General features: G+C 41.5%; 1 protein-coding gene across 1 annotated transcript in view; it reads left to right on the top strand.

Moving 5' to 3' along the window:
- The window catches only part of LOC311106151 (neurobeachin-like), a gene marked incomplete at both ends in the record, with an annotated part of 290,049 nt that overhangs the window by 255,999 nt on the left and 14,909 nt on the right, over positions 1–19,141 (top strand). Inside the window, one exon of the mRNA XM_084148480.1 lies at positions 15,394–15,561. Coding sequence (XP_084004606.1) covers positions 15,394–15,561 — 168 coding nt within the window. The remainder of the gene's footprint in view (positions 1–15,393; positions 15,562–19,141) is intronic.

Raw genomic sequence — 19,141 nt, 5'->3', positions numbered from 1 at the left:
ACCGTAGTGATGTAACACAACAGTAACACTGTCTACCATAGTGATGTAACACTGTCTACTATAGTGAAGTAAAACACAACAGTAACACTGTCTACCATAGTGATGTAACACAGTCTACCATAGTAATGTAACACAACAGTAACACTCTACCATAGTAATGTAACACAACAGTAACACTGTCTACCATAGTAATGTAACACAACAGTAACATTGTCTACCATAGTGATGTAACACTGTCTACCGTAGTGATGTAATACAACAGTAACACTGTCTACCATAGTGATTTAACACTGTCTACCATAGTGATGTCACACAACAGTAATACTGTCTACCATAGTGATGTAACACAACAGTAACACTGTCTACCATAGTGATGTAACACAACAGTAGCAATGTGTACCATAGTGATGTAACACTGTCTACCATAGTGATATAACACAACAGTAACACTGCCTACCGTAGTGATGTAACACAACAGTAACATTGTCTACCATAGTGATGTAACACTGTCTACTATAGTGAAGTAAAACACAACAGTAACACTGTCTACCATAGTGATGTAACACAGTCTACCATAGTAATGTAACAAAACAGTAACACTCTACCATAGTAATGTAACACAACAGTAACACTGTCTACCATAGTAATGTAACACAACAGTAACATTGTCTACCATAGTGATGTAACACTGTCTACCATAGTGATGTAACACAACTGTAACACAGTCTACCATAGTGGTGTAACACAACAGTAACACAGTCTACCATAGTGGTGTAACACAACAGTAACACTGTGTACCATAGTGATGTAACACAAAAGTAACACTGTCTACCATAGTGATGTAACACAACAGTAACACTGTCTACCATAGTGATGTAACACAACAGTAACACTGTCTACCATTGTGATGTAACACAACAGTAGCAATGTGTACCATAGTAATGTAACACTGTCTACCATAGTGATATAACACAACAGTAACACTGCCTACCGTAGTGATGTAATACAACAGTAACACTGTCTACCATAGTGATGTAACACTGTCTACCATAGTAATGAAACACAACAGTAAAACTGTCTACAATAGTGATGTAACAGTCTATCATATTGATGTAACACAACAGTAACACTGTCTACCATAGTGATTTAACACAACAGTACACTGTCTACCATAGTGATGTAATACAACAGTAACACTGTCTACCATAGTGATGTAACACTGTCTACCATAGTGATGTAATATTGTCTACCATAGTGATGTAACACAACAGTAACACTGTCTACCATAGTAATGTAACACAACAGTAACACTGTCTACCATAGTGATGTAATACAACTGTAACACTGTCTACCATAGTGATGTAACACTGTCTACCATAGTGATGTAACACAACTGTAACACTGTCTACCATAGTAATGTAACACAACAGTAACACTGTCTACCATAGTGATGTAACACTGTCTACCGTAGTGATGTAATACAACAGTAACACTGTCTACCATAGTGATGTAACACAACAGTAACACTGTCTACCAGAGTTATGTAACACAACAGTATCACTGTCTACCATAGTGATGTAGTACAACAGTAACACTGTCTACCATAGTGATGTAACACTGTCTACTATAGTGAAGTAAAACACAACAGTTACACTGTCTACCTTAGTGATGTAACACTGTCTACCATAGTGAAGTAAAACACAACAGTAACACTGTCTACCATAGTGATGTAAAACTGTCTACCGTAGTGATGTAATACTATAGTAAAACTGTCTACCATAGTGATGTAACACAACAGTAACACTGTTTACCATAGTGATGTAACACAACAGTAGCAATGTCTACCATAGTGATATAACACAACAGTAACTCTGCCTACCGTAGTGATGTAACACAACAGTAACACTGTCTACCATAGTGATGTAACACTGTCTACCATAGTAATGTAACACAACAGTAAAACTGTCTACAATAGTGATGTAACAGTCTATCATAGTGATGTAACACTTTCTACAATAGTGATTTAACACAACAGTAACACTGTCTACCATAGTGTTGTAACACTGTCTACAATAGAGATGAAACAAAACAGTAACACTGTCTACCATAGTGATGTAACACTGTCTACCATAGTGAAGTAAAACACAACAGTAACACTGTCTACCATAGTGATGTAACACAACAGTAAGACTGTCTACCATAGTGATGTAACACAACAGTAACACTGTCTACCATAGTGATGTAAAACAACAGTAACACTGTCTACCATAGTGATGTAACACTGTCTACCGTAGTGATGTAATACTGTCTACCGTAGTGATGTAATACTATAGTAACACTGTCTATCAAAATGATGTAACACAACTATAATACAGTCTACCATAGATATGTAACACAACAGTAACACTGTCTACCATAGTGATGTAACACTGTCTACTATAGTCAAGTAAAACATAGCAGTAACACTGTCTACCATAGTGTTGTAACACAGACTACCATAGTAATGTAACACAACAGTAAAACTCTACCATAGTAATGTAACACAACAGTAACACTGTCTACCATAGTAATGTAACACAACAGTAACATTTTCTACCATAGTGATGTAACACTGTCTACCATAGTGAAGTAATACACAACAGTAACACTGTCTACCATAGTAATGTAACACAACAGTAACATTGTCTACCATAGTGATGTAAAACTGTCTACCATAGTGAAGTAAAACACAACAGTAACACTGTCTACCATAGTGATGTAACACCGTCTACCCTAGTGATGTAATACTATAGTAACACTGTCTACCATAGTGATGCAACACAACTGTAACACAGTCTACCATAGTGGTGTAACACAACAGTAACACAGTCTACCATAGTGGTGTAACACAACAGTACACTGTCTACCATAGTGATGTAACACTGTCTACCATAGTGATGTAACACAAAATTAACACTGTCTACCATAGTGATGTAACACAACAGTAATACTGTCTACCATAGTGATGTAACACAACAGTAACACTGTCTACCATAGTGATGTAACACAACAATAGCAATGTGTACCATAGTGATGTAACACTGTCTACCATAGTGATATAACACAACAGTAACACTGCCTACCGTAGTGATGTAACACAACAGTAACACTGTCTACCATAGTGATGTAACACTGTCTACTATAGTGAAGTAAAACACAACAGTAACACTGTCTACCATAGTGATGTAACACAGTCTACCATAGTAATGTAACACAACAGTAACACTCTACCATAGTAATGTAACACAACAGTAACACTGTCTACCATAGTAATGTAACACAACAGTAACATTGTCTACCATAGTGATGTAACACTGTCTACCATAGTGATGTAACACTGTCTACTATAGTGAAGTAAAACACAACAGTAACACTGTCTACCATAGTGATGTAACACAACTGTAACACAGTCTACCATAGTGGTGTAACACAACAGTAACACAGTCTACCATAGTGGTGTAACACAACAGTAACACTGTGTACCATAGTGATGTAACACAAAAGTAACACTGTCTACCATAGTGATGTAACACAACAGTAACACTGTCTACCATAGTGATGTAACACAACAGTAACACTGTCTACCATTGTGATGTAACACAACAGTAGCAATGTGTACCATAGTGATGTAACACTGTCTACCATAGTGATATAACACAACAGTAACACTGCCTACCGTAGTGATGTAATACAACAGTAACACTGTCTACCATAGTGATGTAACACTGTCTACCATAGTAATGAAACACAACAGTAAAACTGTCTACAATAGTGATGTAACAGTCTATCATATTGATGTAACACAACAGTAACACTGTCTACCATAGTGATTTAACACAACAGTAACACTGTCTACCATAGTGATGTAATACAACAGTAACACTGTCTACCATAGTGATGTAACACTGTCTACCATAGTGATGTAACATTGTCTACCATAGTGATGTAACACAACAGTAACACTGTCTACCATAGTAATGTAACACAACAGTAACACTGTCTACCATAGTGATGTAAGACAACAGTAACACTGTCTACCATAGTGATGTAACACTGTCTACCGTAGTGATGTAATACAACAGTAACACTGTCTACCATAGTGATGTAACACTGTCTACCGTAGTGACTTAATACAACAGTAACACTGTCTACCATAGTAATGTAACACAACAGTAACACTGTCTACCAGAGTGATGTAACACAACAGTAATACAGTCTACCATAGTGATGCAACACAACAGTAACACTGTCTACCATTGTGATGTAACACAACCGTAACACTGTCTACCAGGCTATAAGGTGAATGCACCAATTTGTATGTCGCTCTGGATAAGAGTGTCTGCTAAATGACGTAAATGCAAATGTAAATAATGATGTAACACAACAGTAACACTGTCTACCATAGTAATGTAACACAACAGTAACACTGTCTACCATAGTGATGTAATACAACAGTAAAACTGTCTACCATAGTGATGTAACAGTGTCTACCATAGAGATGTAACACAACAGTAACACTGTCTACCATAGTGATGTAACACTGTCTACCATAGTGAATTAAAACACAACAGTAACACTGTCTACCATAGTGATGTAACACAACAGTAAGACGGTCTACCATAGTGATGTAACACAACAGTAACACTATCTACCATAGTGATGTAAAACAACAGTAACACTGTCTACGATAGTAATGTAACACTGTCTACCGTAGTGATGTAATACAACAGTGACACTGTCTACCATAGTGATGTAACAGTGTCTACCATAGAGATGTAACACAACAGTAACACTGTCTACCATAGTGATGTAACACTGTCTACTATAGTGAAGTAAAACACAACAGTAACACTGTCTACCATAGTGATGTAACACTTTCTACCATAGTGATGTAACACAACAGTAACACTGTCTACCATAGTGTTACTGTTGTGTTACATCACAATGGTAGACAGTGTACATCACTATGGTGTGACGGACTCCATCCTAGCTGGAGGGGTGCTCTCCTCTTATCTACCAACATAGATAGGGCTCTAACTCCTCTAGCCCCACAGTGAAATAGGGTGCAGGCCAGGCAGCAGGCTGTTAGCCAACCTGCCAGCTTAGTGGAGTCTGCCAATAGCATAGTCAGTGTAGTCAGCTCAGCCATACCCATTGAGACTGTGTCTGTGCCTCGACCTAGGTTGGGCAAAACTAAACATGGCGGTGTTCACCCTAGCAATCTTATTAGGATAAAGACCTCCTCCATTCCTGCCATTATTGAAAGAGATCGTGATACCTCACATCTCAAAATAGGGTTACTTAATGTTAGATCCCTCACTTCAAAGGCAGTCATAGTCAATGAACTAATCACTGATCATAATCTTGATGTGATTGGCCTGACTGAAACATGGCTTAAGCCTGATGAATTTGCTGTGTTAAATGAGGCCTCACCTCCTGGTTACACTAGTGACCATATTCCCCGTGCATCCCGCAAAGGCGGAGGTGTTGCTAACATTTACAATAGCAAATTTCAATTTACAAAAAAGAAAATGCCGTTTTCATCTTTTGAGCTTCTAGTCATGAAATCTATGCAGCCTACTCAATCACTTTTTATAGCTACTGTTTACAGGCCTCCTGGGCCATATACAGCGTTCCTCTCTGAGTTTCCTGAATTCCTATCAGACCTTGTAGTCATAGCAGATCATATTCTAATTTTTGGTGATTTTAATATTCACATGGAGAAGTCCACAGACCCACTCCAAAAGTCTTTCGGAGCCATCATCGACTCAGTGGGTTTTGTCCAACATGTCTCTGGACCTACTCACTGCCACAGTCATACTCTGGACCTAGTTTTGTCCCATGGAATAAATGTTGTAGATCTTAATGTTTTTCCACAAAATCCTGGACTATCGGACCACCATTTTATTACGTTTGCAATCGCAACAAATAATCTGCTCAGACCCCAACCAAGGAGCATCAAAAGTCGTGCTATAAATTCTCAGACAACACAAAAATTCCTTGATGCCCTTCCAGACTCCTTCTGCCTACCCAAGGACGTCAGAGGACAAAAATCAGTTAACCACTTAACTGAGGAACTCAATTTAACCTTGCGCAATACCCTAGATGCAGTTGCACCCCTAAAAACGAAAAACATTTGTCATAAGAAACTAGCTCCCTGGTATACAGAAAATACCCGAGCTTTGAAGCAAGCTTCCAGGAAATTGGAACGGAAATGGCGCCACACCAAACTGGAAGTCTTCCGACTAGCTTGGAAAGACAGTACCGTGCAGTACCGAAGAGCCCTCACTGCTGCTCGATCATCCTACTTTTCCAACTTAATCGAGGAAAATAAGAATAATCCAAAATTTCTTTTTGATACTGTTGCAAAGCTAACTAAAAAGCAGCATTCCCCAAGAGAGGATGGCTTTCACTTCAGCAGTAATACATTCATGAACTTCTTTGAGGAAAAGATCATGACCATTAGAAAGCAAATTACGGACTCCTCTTTGAATCTGCGTATTCCTCCAGGGCTTAGCTGTCCTGGATCTGCACAGCTCTGCGAGGGCCTGGGATCGGGAGAGACACTTAAGTGTTTTAGTACTATATCTCTTGACACAATGATGAAAATAATCATGGCCTCTAAACCTTCAAGCTGCATACTGGATCCTATTCCTACTAAACTGCTGAAGGAGCTGCTTCCTGTGCTTGGCCCTCCTATGTTGAACATAATAAACAGCTCTCTATCTACCGGATGTGTACCAAACTCACTAAAAGTGGCAGTGATAAAGCCTCTCTTGAAAAAGCCAAACCTTGACCCGGAAAATATAAAAAACTATCGGCCTATATCGAATCTTCCATTCCTCTCAAAAATTTTAGAAAAAGCTGTTGCGCAGCAACTCACTGCCTTTCTGAAGACAAACAATGTATACGAAATGCTTCAGTCTGGTTTTAGACCCCATCATAGCACTGAGACTGCACTTGTGAAGGTGGTAAATGACCTTTTAATGGCGTCAGACCGAGGCTCTGCATCTGTCCTCGTGCTACTAGACCTTAGTGCTGCCTTTGACACCATCGATCACCACATTCTTTTGGAGAGACTGGAAACCCAAATTGGTCTACACGGACAAGTTCTGGCCTGGTTTAGATCTTACCTGTCGGAAAGATATCAGTTTGTCTCTGTGAATGGTCTGTCCTCCGACAAATCAACTGTACATTTCGGTGTTCCTCAAGGTTCCGTTTTAGGACCACTATTGTTTTCACTATATATTTTACCTCTTGGGGATGTTATTCGAAAACATAATGTTAACTTTCACTGCTATGCGGATGACACACAGCTGTACATTTCAATGAAACATGGTGAAGCCCCAAAATTGCCCTCGCTAGAAGCCTGTGTTTCAGACATAAGGAAGTGGATGGCTGAAAACTTTTTACTTTTAAACTCGGACAAAACAGAGATGCTTGTTCTAGGTCCCAAGAAACAAAGAGATCTTCTGTTAAATCTGACAATTCATCTTGATGGTTGTAAAGTCGTCTCAAATAAAACTGTGAAGGACCTCGGCGTTACTCTTGACCCTGATCTCTCTTTTGACGAACATATCAAGACTGTTTCAAGGACAGCTTTTTTCCATCTACGTAACATTGCAAAAATCAGAAATTTTCTGTCCAAAAATGATGCAGAAAAATTAATCCATGCATTTGTTACTTCTAGGTTAGACTACTGCAATGCTCTATTTTCCGGCTACCCGGATAAAGCACTAAATAAACTTCAGTTAGTGTTAAATACGGCTGCTAGAATCCTGACTAGAACCAAGAAATTTGATCATATTACTCCAGTGCTAGCTTCCCTACACTGGCTTCCTGTTAAGGCAAGGGCTGATTTCAAGGTTTTACTGTTAACCTATAAAGCGTTACATGGGCTTGCTCCTACCTATCTTTCCGAGTTGGTCCTGCCGTACATACCAATACGTACGCTACGGTCACAAGACGCAGGCCTCCTAATTGTCCCTAGAATTTCTAAGCAAACAGCGGGAGGCAGGGCTTTCTCCTATAGATCTCCATTTTTATGGAACAGTCTGCCTACCCATGTGAGAGACGCAGACTCGGTCTCAACCTTTAAGTCTTTACTGAAGACTTATCTCTTCAGTAGGTCATATGATTGAGTGTAGTCTGGCCCAGGAGTGTGAAGGTGAACGGAAAGGCTCTGGAGCAACGAACAGCCCTTGCTGTCTCTGCCAGGCCGGTTCCCCTCTCCACTGGGGTTCTCTGCCTCTAACCCTGTTGCAGGGGCTGAGTCACTGGCTTGCTGGTGCTCTTTCATGCCGTCCCTGGGAGGGGTGCGTCACTTGAGTGGGTTGAGTTACTGACGTGATCTTCCTGTCTGGGTTGGCGCCCCCCCTTGGTTTGTGCTGTGGTGGAGACCTCTGTGGGCTATACTCGGCCTTGTCTCAGGATTGTAAGTTGGTGGTTGAGGATATCCCTCTAGTGGTGCGGGGGCTGTGCTTTGGCAGAGTGGGTGGGGTTATATCCTTCCTGTTTGGCCCTGTCCGGGGGTTTCTTCGGATGGGGCCACAGTGTCTCCGGACCGCTCCTGTCTCAGCCTCCAGTATTTATGCTGCAGTAGTTTATGTGTCGGGGGGCTGGGGTTAGTTGGTTATACCTGGAGTACTTCTCCTGTCTTATCCAGTGTCCTGTGTGAATTGAAGTATGCTCTCTCTAATTCTCTCGTTCTCTCTTTCTCTCTGAGAACCTGAGCCCTAGGACCATACGTCAGGACTACCGGGCATGATGACACCTTGCTGTCCCCAGTCCGCCTGGCCTTGCTGCTATTCCAGTTTCAACTGTTCTGCCTGCGGTTACGAAACCCCTACCTGTCCCAGACCTGCTGTTTTCAACTCTTAATGATCGGCTATGAAAAGCCAACTGAGAGACCTGAGCCCTAGGACCATACGTCGGGACTACCGGCCGTGGTGACTCCTTGCTGTCCCCAGTCCGCCTGGCCTTGCTGCTATTCCAGTTTCAACTGTTCTGCCTGCGGTTATGGAACCCCTACCTGTCCCAGACCTGCTGTTTTCAACTCTTAATGATCGGCTATGAAAAGCCAACTGAGATTTATTCCTGATTATTATTTGACCATGCTTGTCACTTATGAACATTTTTGAACATCTTGGCATGGTTCTGTTATAATCTTCACCCGGCACAGCCAGAAGAGGACTGGCCACCCCTCATAGCCTGGTTCCTCTCTAGGTTTCTTCCTAGGTTTTCGCATTTCTAGGGAGTTTTTCCTAGCCACCGTGCTTCTACACCTGCATTACTAGCTGTTTGGGGTTTTAGGCTGGGTTTCTGTACAGCACTTCGAGATATTAGCTGATGTAAGAAGGGCTATATAAAATAAAATTGATTGATTGATTGATATGGTAGACAGTGTTACTGTTGTGTTACATCACAATGGTAGACAGTGTACATCACTCTCTACCATAGTGATGTAACAGTCTATCATAGTGATGTAACACAACAGTAACACTGTCTACCATAGTTATGTAATACAACAGTAACACTGTCTACCATAGTGATGTAACTCAACAGTAACACAGTCTACCATAGTTATGTAACACAACAGTAACAATGTCTACCATAGTGATGTAACACAACAGTAACACTGTCTACCATAGTGATGTAACACAACAGTAACACTGTCTACCATAGTAATGTAACACAACAGTAACACTGTCTACCATATTGATGTAATACAACTGTAACACTGCCTACCATAGTGATGTAACACTGTCTACCATAGTAATGTAACACAACAGTAACACTGTCTACCATAGTGATGTAACACTGTCTACCGTAGTGATGTAATACAACAGTAACACTGTCTACCTTAGTGATGTAACACAACAGTAACACTGTCTACCAGAGTTATGTAACACAACAGTATCACTGTCTACCATAGTGATGTAATACAACAGTAACACTGTCTACCATAGTGATGTAACACTGTCTACTATAGTGAAGTAAAACACAACAGTTACACTGTCTACCTTAGTGATGTAACACTGTCTACCATAGTGAAGTAAAACACAACAGTAACACTGTCTACCATAGTGATGTAACACTGTCTACCGTAGTGATGTAATACTATAGTAAAACTGTCTACCATAGTGATGTAACACAACAGTAACACTGTCTACCATAGTGATTTAACACAACAGTAACACTGTCTACCATATTGATGTAACACAACAGTAACACTGTCTACCATAGTGATGTAACACTGTCTACCATAGTGAAGTAACACTGTCTACCATTGTGATATAACACAACAGTAACACTGTCTACCATAGTGATGTAACACAACAGTAACACTGTCTACCATAGTGATGTAACACAACAGTAACACTGTCTACCATAGTGATGTAACACAACAGTAACACTGTCTACCATAGTGATTTAACACAACAGTAACACTGTCTACCATAGTGATGTAACACAACAGTAACACTGTCTACCATAGTGATGTCACACTGTCTACCATAGTGATGTAACACAACAGTAACACTGTCTACCATAGCGATGTAACACTGTCTACCATAGTGATGTAACACTGTCTACCATAGTGATGTACACTGTCTACCATAGTCATGTAACACAACAGTAACACTGTCTACCATAGTGAAGTAACACTGTCTACCATTTTGATATAACACAACAGTAACACTCTCTACCATAGTGATGTAACAGTCTATCATATTGTTTTAACACAACAGTAACATTGTCTACCATAGTGATGTAACACAACAGTAAAACTGTCTACCATAGTGATGTAACACTGTCTACCATAGTGATGTAACACAACAGTAACAATGTCTACCATAGTGATGTAACACAACAGTAACACTGTCTACCATAGTGATGTAACACAACAGTAACACTGTCTTCCATAGTGATGTAACGCAACAGTAACACTGTCTACCATAGTGATGTAAAACAACACTAACACTGTCTACCATAGTGATGTAACACAACAGTAACACTGTCTACCATAGTGATGTCACACTGTCTACCATAGTGATGTAACACAACAGTAACACTGTCTACCATAGTGATATAACAATGTCTACCATAGTGATGTAACACAACAGTAACACTGTCTACCATAGTGATATAACAATGTCTACCATAGTGATTTAACACAACAGTAACACTGTGTAACATAGTGATGTAACATAACTTTAACACTGTCTACCATAGTGATGTAACACAACAGCAACACTGTCTACCATAGTGATGTAACAGAACAGTAACACCGTCGACGATAGTGATGTTACATAACAGTAACACTGTCTACCATAGTGATGTAACACAACATTAACACTGTCTACCATAGTGATGTAACACTGTCTACCATAATAATATTACACAACAGTACACTGTCTACCATAGTGATGTAATAGTTGATCATATTGATGTAACACAACAGTAACACTGTCTACCATAGTAATGTAACACTGTCTACCATAGTGATGTAACACAACAGTAACACTGTCTACCATAGTGATATAACAATGTCTACCATAGTGATGTAACACAACAGTAACACTGTCTACCATAGTGTTACTGTTGTGTTACATCACAATTGTAGACAGTGTACATCACTATGGTAGACAGTGTTACTGTTGTGTTACATCACAATGGTAGACAGTGTACATCACTGTCTACCATAGTGATGTAACAGTCTATCATAGTGATGTAACACAACAGTAACACTGTCTACCATAGTGATTTAACACAACAGTAACACTGTCTACCATAGTGATGTAACACAACAGTAACACTGTCTACCATAGTGATGTAACACTGTCTATCATAGTGATGTAACACAACAGTAACACTGTCTACCATAGTGATATAACACTGTGTACCATAGTAATATAACAATGTCTACCATAGTGATGTAACACAACAGTAACACTGTCTACCATAGTGTTACTGTTGTGTTACATCACAATGGTAGACAGTGTACATCACTGTCTACCATAGTGATGTAACAGTCTATCATAGTGATGTAACACAACAGTAACACTGTCTACCATAGTGATTTAACACAACAGTAACACTGTCTACCATAGTGATGTAACACAACAGTAACACTGTCTACCATAGTGATGTAACACTGTCTATCATAGTGATGTAACACAACAGTAACACTGTCTACCATAGTGATATAACACTGTGTACCATAGTAATATAACAATGTCTACCATAGTGATGTAACACAACAGTAACACTGTCTACCATAGTGTTACTGTTGTGTTACATCACAATGGTAGACAGTGTACATCACTGTCTACCATAGTGATGTAACAGTCTACCATAGTGATGTAACACAACAGTAACACTGTCTACCATAGTGATGTAACACTGTCTATCATAGTGATGTAACACAACAGTAACACTGTCTACCATAGTGATATAACACTGTGTACCGTAGTGATGTAATACAACAGTGACACTGTCTACCATAGTGATGTAACACTGTCTACCATAGTGATGTAACACAACAGTAACACTGTCTACCATAGTGATGTAACACTGTCTATCATAGTGATGTAACACAACAGTAACACTGTCTACCATAGTGATATAACACTGTGTACCGTAGTGATGTAACACAACAGTAACACTGTGTAACATAGTGATGTAACACAACAGTAACACTGTCTACCATAGTTATGTAACACAACAGTAACGCTCTCTACCACAGTGATGTAAGACAACAGTAACACAACATAGTAATGTAATACAACAGTAACACTGTGTACCATAGTGATGTAACACAACAGTAACACTGTCTACCATAGGGGCCAGTGTAAGACTACAGGAATACTGTAGTTATGTTTACTTTAATATCTCATCTAAAACACCCCAAGACTCCCATCAGAATTCCTTTTTCCTCTCTGTACACACCAATACACATGAACATGCACGCACGCACGCACGCACGCACGCACGCACGCACGCACGCACACACACACACACACACACACACACACACACACACGGCTTACAGTAAAGTGGGTCTCAATTAGTATTGAAGAACTCCATGAGAAAGATAGCTAGTCATTATTTTTAATAGACAGAGAAGAAACATGATACCTGGCTGATATCAGGCTGGAGGAATTAAACTGGTTCTCCTGAGGCTCATCCTGTTTATTAGGCTCATCCTGTTTATTAGGCTGCACCCTAAATAGCACCCTATTCCATATATTGCTAGTGCACTACTTTTGATGATAGCCCTGGTCAAAAATAGTGCACTATATAGGGAATAGGGTGCCATATATTTTATCACAGTCTGGCTGGAGAGAGAATAGCTGCTATCAAAACTCAGGAGTCTGTAATATCAATGAGTGATTTAGGTTCAGTGGTAGTGTTCCTCCATGTTTTACCACAACTAGTGCAGTGCGGTTTATGTGTTGAGCAGTGCAGTGATGTACAGTAACATAGTTGTATGTACAGTAACAAGACTGTGTGTGTAGTGTCACGTGAGTTGGGTTGTGTGGTGTGTGTTATTCTTTCCCTTGTATGTATTGTTGTGTGTTTACTTTGTGTGTTTTCATGCTGCTGGCTGCCTTCATCCTCTACTCACCCTGCGTGTGTGTGTGTTATATATACAGTGGGGGAAAAAAGTATTTAGTCAGCCACCAATTGTGCAAGTTCTCCCACTTAAAAAGATGAGAGAGGCCTGTAATTTTCATCATAGGTACACGTCAACTATGACAGACAAATTGAGATTTCCAGAAAATCAAATTGTAGGATTTTTAATGAATTTATTTGCAAATTATGGTGGAAAATAAGTATTTGGTCACCTACAAACAAGCAAGATTTCTGGCTCTCACAGACCTGTAACTTCTTCTTTAAGAGGCTCCTCTGTCCTCCACTCGTTACCTGTATTAATGGCACCTGTTTGATCTTGTTATCAGTATAAAAGACACCTGTCCACAACCTCAAACAGTCACACTCTAAACTCCACTATGGCCAAGACCAAAGAGCTGTCAAAGGACACCAGAAACAAAATTGTAGACCTGCACCAGGCTGGGAAGACTGAATCTGCAATAGGTAAGCAGCTTGGTTTGAAGAAATCAACTGTGGGAGCAATTATTAGGAAATGGAAGACATACAAGACCACTGATAATCTCCCTCGATCTGGGGCTCCACGCAAGATCTCCCCCCGTGGGGTCAAAATGATCACAAGAACGGTGAGCAAAAATCCCAGAACCACACGGGGGGACCTAGTGAATGACCTGCAGAGAGCTGGGACCAAAGTAACAAAGCCTACCATCAGTAACACACTACGCCGCCAGGGACTCAAATCCTGCAGTGCAAGACGTGTCCCCCTGCTTAAGCCAGTACATATCCAGGCCCGTCTGAAGTTTGCTAGAGTGCATTTGGATGATCCAGAAGAGGATTGGGAGAATGTCATATGGTCAGATGAAACCAAAATAGAACTTTTTGGTAAAAACTCAACTCGTCGTGTTTGGAGGACAAAGAATGCTGAGTTGCATCCAAAGAAAACCATACCTACTGTGAAGCATGGGGGTGGAAACATCATGCTTTGGGGCTGTTTTTCTGCAAAGGGACGAGGACGACTGATCCGTGTAAAGGAAAGAATGAATGGGGCCATGTATCGTGAGATTTTGAGTGAACATTAAATGTGGCTGGGTCTTTCAGCATGACAATGATCCCAAACACACCGCCCGGGCAACGAAGGAGTGGCTTCGTAAGAAGCATTTCAAGGTCCTGGAGTGGCCTAGCCAGTCTCCAGATCTCAACCCCATAGAAAATCTTTGGAGGGAGTTGAAAGTCCGTGTTGCCCAGCGACAGCCCCAAAACATCACTGCTCTAGAGGAGATCTGCATGGAGGAATGGGCCAAAATACCAGCAACAGTGTGTGAAAACCTTGTGAAGACTTACAGAAAACGTTTGACCTGTGTCATTGCCAACAAAGGGTATATAACAAAGTATTGAGAAACTTTTGTTATTGACCAAATACTTATTTTCCACCATAATTTGCAAATAAATTCATAAAAAATCCTACAATGTGATTTTCTGGATTTTTTTCTCATTTTGTCTGTCATAGTTGACGTGTACCTATGATGAAAATTACAGGCCTCTCTCATCTTTTTAAGTGGGAGAACTTGCACAATTGGTGGCTGACTAAATACTTTTTTTCCCCACTGTATATATAACACACACACACACACACGCAGGGTGAGTAGAGGATGAAGGTGTGTTATGTGTACTGTGTGTGTTTTCATGCAGCCGGGTGCCTTTCCCCTCTAACCCCGCTGCCTGTGTGTCTGTGTGTTCTGACAGGCCCTGGAAAGTGAGTTCGTGTCGTGTCAGCTGCATCAGTGGGTTGACCTTATTTTCGGCTACAAGCAGCGCGGGCCCGAGGCGGTGCGCGCCCTCAACGTCTTTCACCACCTGACCTATGAGGGTTCCGTCAGCCTGGACAGCATCACTGACCCCGCCCTCAGAGAGGTACGCCTTGACACGACACGCTACGATACGCACGTCACTGTCACCATGGACACCAACCCCCCCACCCCACCCCACCCCCCTCCCATCTACCCAGCTCCACCATAGATAGATACTGCTGTCTATCTGGGTTCAGTTCAGTTCATTTATTTGGTATTTTACAGGAATATGTCTCGCATTAAAGATATTAAACCATAAACATTTACAGACAACAGGACATAGATGACAACAACCACATAAAACCCATATAGAGTACACACCAGATATGGGTTTACAGTATAGTTGTTGCAAATACATGATCAATACAGTACAAAGTCAAGGGTAGCTTTATTTACTGTCTCTCATTTACTCCATTTACTATTGACATTATTCTATACTACCTCTATACTACTCCAGACGCGCACGCACGCACGCTCACTCACTCACTCACTCACATTCACACCCAGATCAATGAATGTTAGTCTGAAGTGTTGTTTGATATAAATCATCAAGGGGTCATCTAGTGAATAGACATGGGAGTGAATCCTCTCATTTACATTTAATTAATTGACTAGATCTGAACTGTTCTCTGAGCAGCAGGAAGCTGTGAATAACTTAATTGCAGAGAGCGCGAGAGAGAGGGGAGGGAGAGGGGGAGGAAGAGAGAAATGGAGAGGTGGAGGTAGAGAGAGAGAGAGGGAGAGGGAGAGCAATGGAGAGGAGGAGGTAGAGAGAGAGGGGGGTAGGTAATAATAATAATAATAATAATATGCCATTTAGCAGACGCTTTTATCCAAAGCGACTTACAGTCATGCGTGCATACATTTTTTTTTTTTGTGTATGGGTGGTCCCGGGGATCGAACCCACTACCTTGGCGTTACAAGCGCCGTGCTCTACCAGCTGAGCTACAGAGGTAGAGAAAGAGAGAGAGCGAGAGGAGGAGATAGGAGAGAGGAAGGTAGAGAGAGAGGGAGGTAGAGAAAGAAGGAGAGGTTGTGGTAGATAGGGAGTGTGAGGTAGAGGGAGAGGGAGGTAGAGAGATCGAGAGGAGGAGGAGGAGGTGGAGTGGAGCTGAGACTACAGTACAGCAGTAGCAGCTGGCATGCTGCAGCAGTGTGGTGTTTCCAGTGTGATCTCCTCTCCCTGTGATATCCACCATCTGCCGTCTGCAAAACAACTCATTTATATCCCGTCACTTCCCGGGCCGCCTTTATCTATCAAGTGACCACTATGCAAATCACTCAGCTGCCTAATTACCAAACAATATGGACAACGGCTTTGGTTTTCATTATTTCCTCTCAGGCTTTTTCAGACAATGGCAATTATTGGAGTCATCCGGCTGTGAGGTTGTGGAAGCTGTCTGTCTGTCTGCCACCCTGCGAGACGATGGCGTTGGGATGGAAGCTGACTGTGTAGCTTCATACTGCCTAATGTTGGTGGCCAGTTGATGTTGTCTCCTTTCTGACATGTGTCTGTGTGTCTCTGTGTGTTGGAGGGAGGACTTAGCTCAGCTAAATGCAATGGAAAAAGGCTGCCTTTTGGGACGCATCCCAAATATAGATTCGCCTGATAATGGTGGAAGTGGTGGGATCCTGTGTATTGGTGGAAATAAGGTGGCAGCGGTGGGATCCATGTGTGGAGCTGCTCCCCGTCAAAGGAGTCCAACATGGTTTTCTTTTAGCTGACCCAGCAAGCCAGTCAGTCAGCCAGCCAGCCTATCAGTTAGTCAGTTAGTCAGTCAGTCAGCCATTCTGAGTGGATGTGCTGATTGGCTCCATAACATTCTGAGATGTGCTGATTGGCTTCAGAACATTCTGAGATGTGCTGATTGGCTCCAAAACATTCTGGGATGTGCTGATTGGCTTCAGAACATTCTGAGATGTGCTGATTGGCTCCAAAAAATTCTGGGATGTGTTGATTGGCTCCAGAACATTTTAGGATGTGTTGATTGGCTTCAGGCAGGTACTGGTCATACCTGTCTGACAGGTGCAACCGCAGGTCTGACATTAACCGCTGCAATTATGACATTAAAATGTCAAGGAATTAGAAAGTCAGAATGAGAGATAATCATTCCTCTGACTAGGTGTCAGATTAGACTGGCTGATTGCTGCTGCTGTTACATGCGTCCGGGCCGTTGTTGGCTAAGACAGGCGTCCGGGCCGTGGTTGGCTGAGGGAACAGTGACAGGTCTACTGGGCGCGCTGCTGGAACAGCAGTCCTACTACATCCTTGATGTCGATGCTGAAAGCCTGCTGTGTCACTCTGACACAAACAGACAAATTATTCATCAGTGAGGCTGTTCTCCTGCAGACAGCCAGTCACACAGCCTCCAGTTAGATGGCCCATTACTGCCTATTGAAGGGACAAACAACATGGGGGATGTGTGCTAGACCAATGAAGGTGTTCTTGTAATGACAGAAACTTTGAAGCTGCTTTCATTAATGCTTACTGCAGTCACCTTGCTATAGTAGCAGCGCTGGCATGCTAGTGTTTACATAGTTGACCTCAACTGTAAGAAAATCCCTTGATAAGCTATACATAACTTAAAAGATACAGATTACTGGTGATGGTAGCTGTGGTTGTGACAACATTGTTAGAGACAAGCCGATGTACTTCTACATACAGTAGTTGACATGTTAACTCAAAGACAGTCATTCAGGCTAACCTCTGTCTGTGGTGAAAGGATTACCCACAGCCAATCCACACTGGCTCAACTCACTTACATTGTTCCAATGACAATGGGAAATGTTAACTTCATAACCTCACAACAAGGTTTTAATAGTGTAAGAAAGGATGGAATTCAAAACATATTTTTTGGCTTTGTGTGGTTAACGTTTGTGCTTCAATGTTTCTTATAGATCCTTTAGAATTTAATCATGTGATAATTAAGAACTACAGTCATCACACTTCCAGAGGAAAAGTCTGATCTCAACTACACAGAAAAACACCATCTATTAGTATGACCAATCCGTGTTGATTTGGTGTGTGGAGCATTTATTCAATGTTGTTGAAAGGTGATGCATACCTGGCGAACAGGTGTTAGTTAGTTCCCACTTCCCAGGTACGATGAGTCAGTACTATACCACGCACTATACCTGTCTGTCTGTTGTTCATCCCCCTGCCCACCCGTCTGTCCATCTGTCTGCCCCACAGGCCAGGGGATAGCTGCTGATATCACCTGTGTGTTCATCCAGGCAGGTTGGTTGTTGCTGGGAGCTACATCAGCAGATAGTTATGCAATACGTGTCACTTATCAGCCAAATGACAGGCAGGGCCTTAAAGCTGGCGGGCCGTAAATGAATGAACTGCCTGTTAAGTCTTCTAGATGGCTGTTTGAGATACAGGTGAATTTCTGACACACCGACCGCAGAGAGGATTAGAGCTATTGGCATGTTGTTGTGATGGTCGGGAGAAAACATGCACTTCAGATAACCTTCAATCTCTCTCTCTCTCTCTCTCGCTCTCGCTCTCTCTCTCTCTCTGCTTTCTGCTATTTTTCTTTCCCTCTCTCTCTGCTCTTTCTGCTCACACTCGTTCTTTGACTGTAGAAATAGAGCAGTTGTACACAGTCAAGGAATTCTTCCGTACATTTTTTCTTCTGTGT

This window comes from Coregonus lavaretus (genome assembly GCF_964263955.1).
Source record: "Coregonus lavaretus genome assembly, chromosome: 30".
In the NCBI taxonomy this organism is placed as follows: domain Eukaryota; kingdom Metazoa; phylum Chordata; class Actinopteri; order Salmoniformes; family Salmonidae; genus Coregonus; species Coregonus lavaretus.
This window is presented reverse-complemented; position numbering and strand designations above follow the sequence as displayed.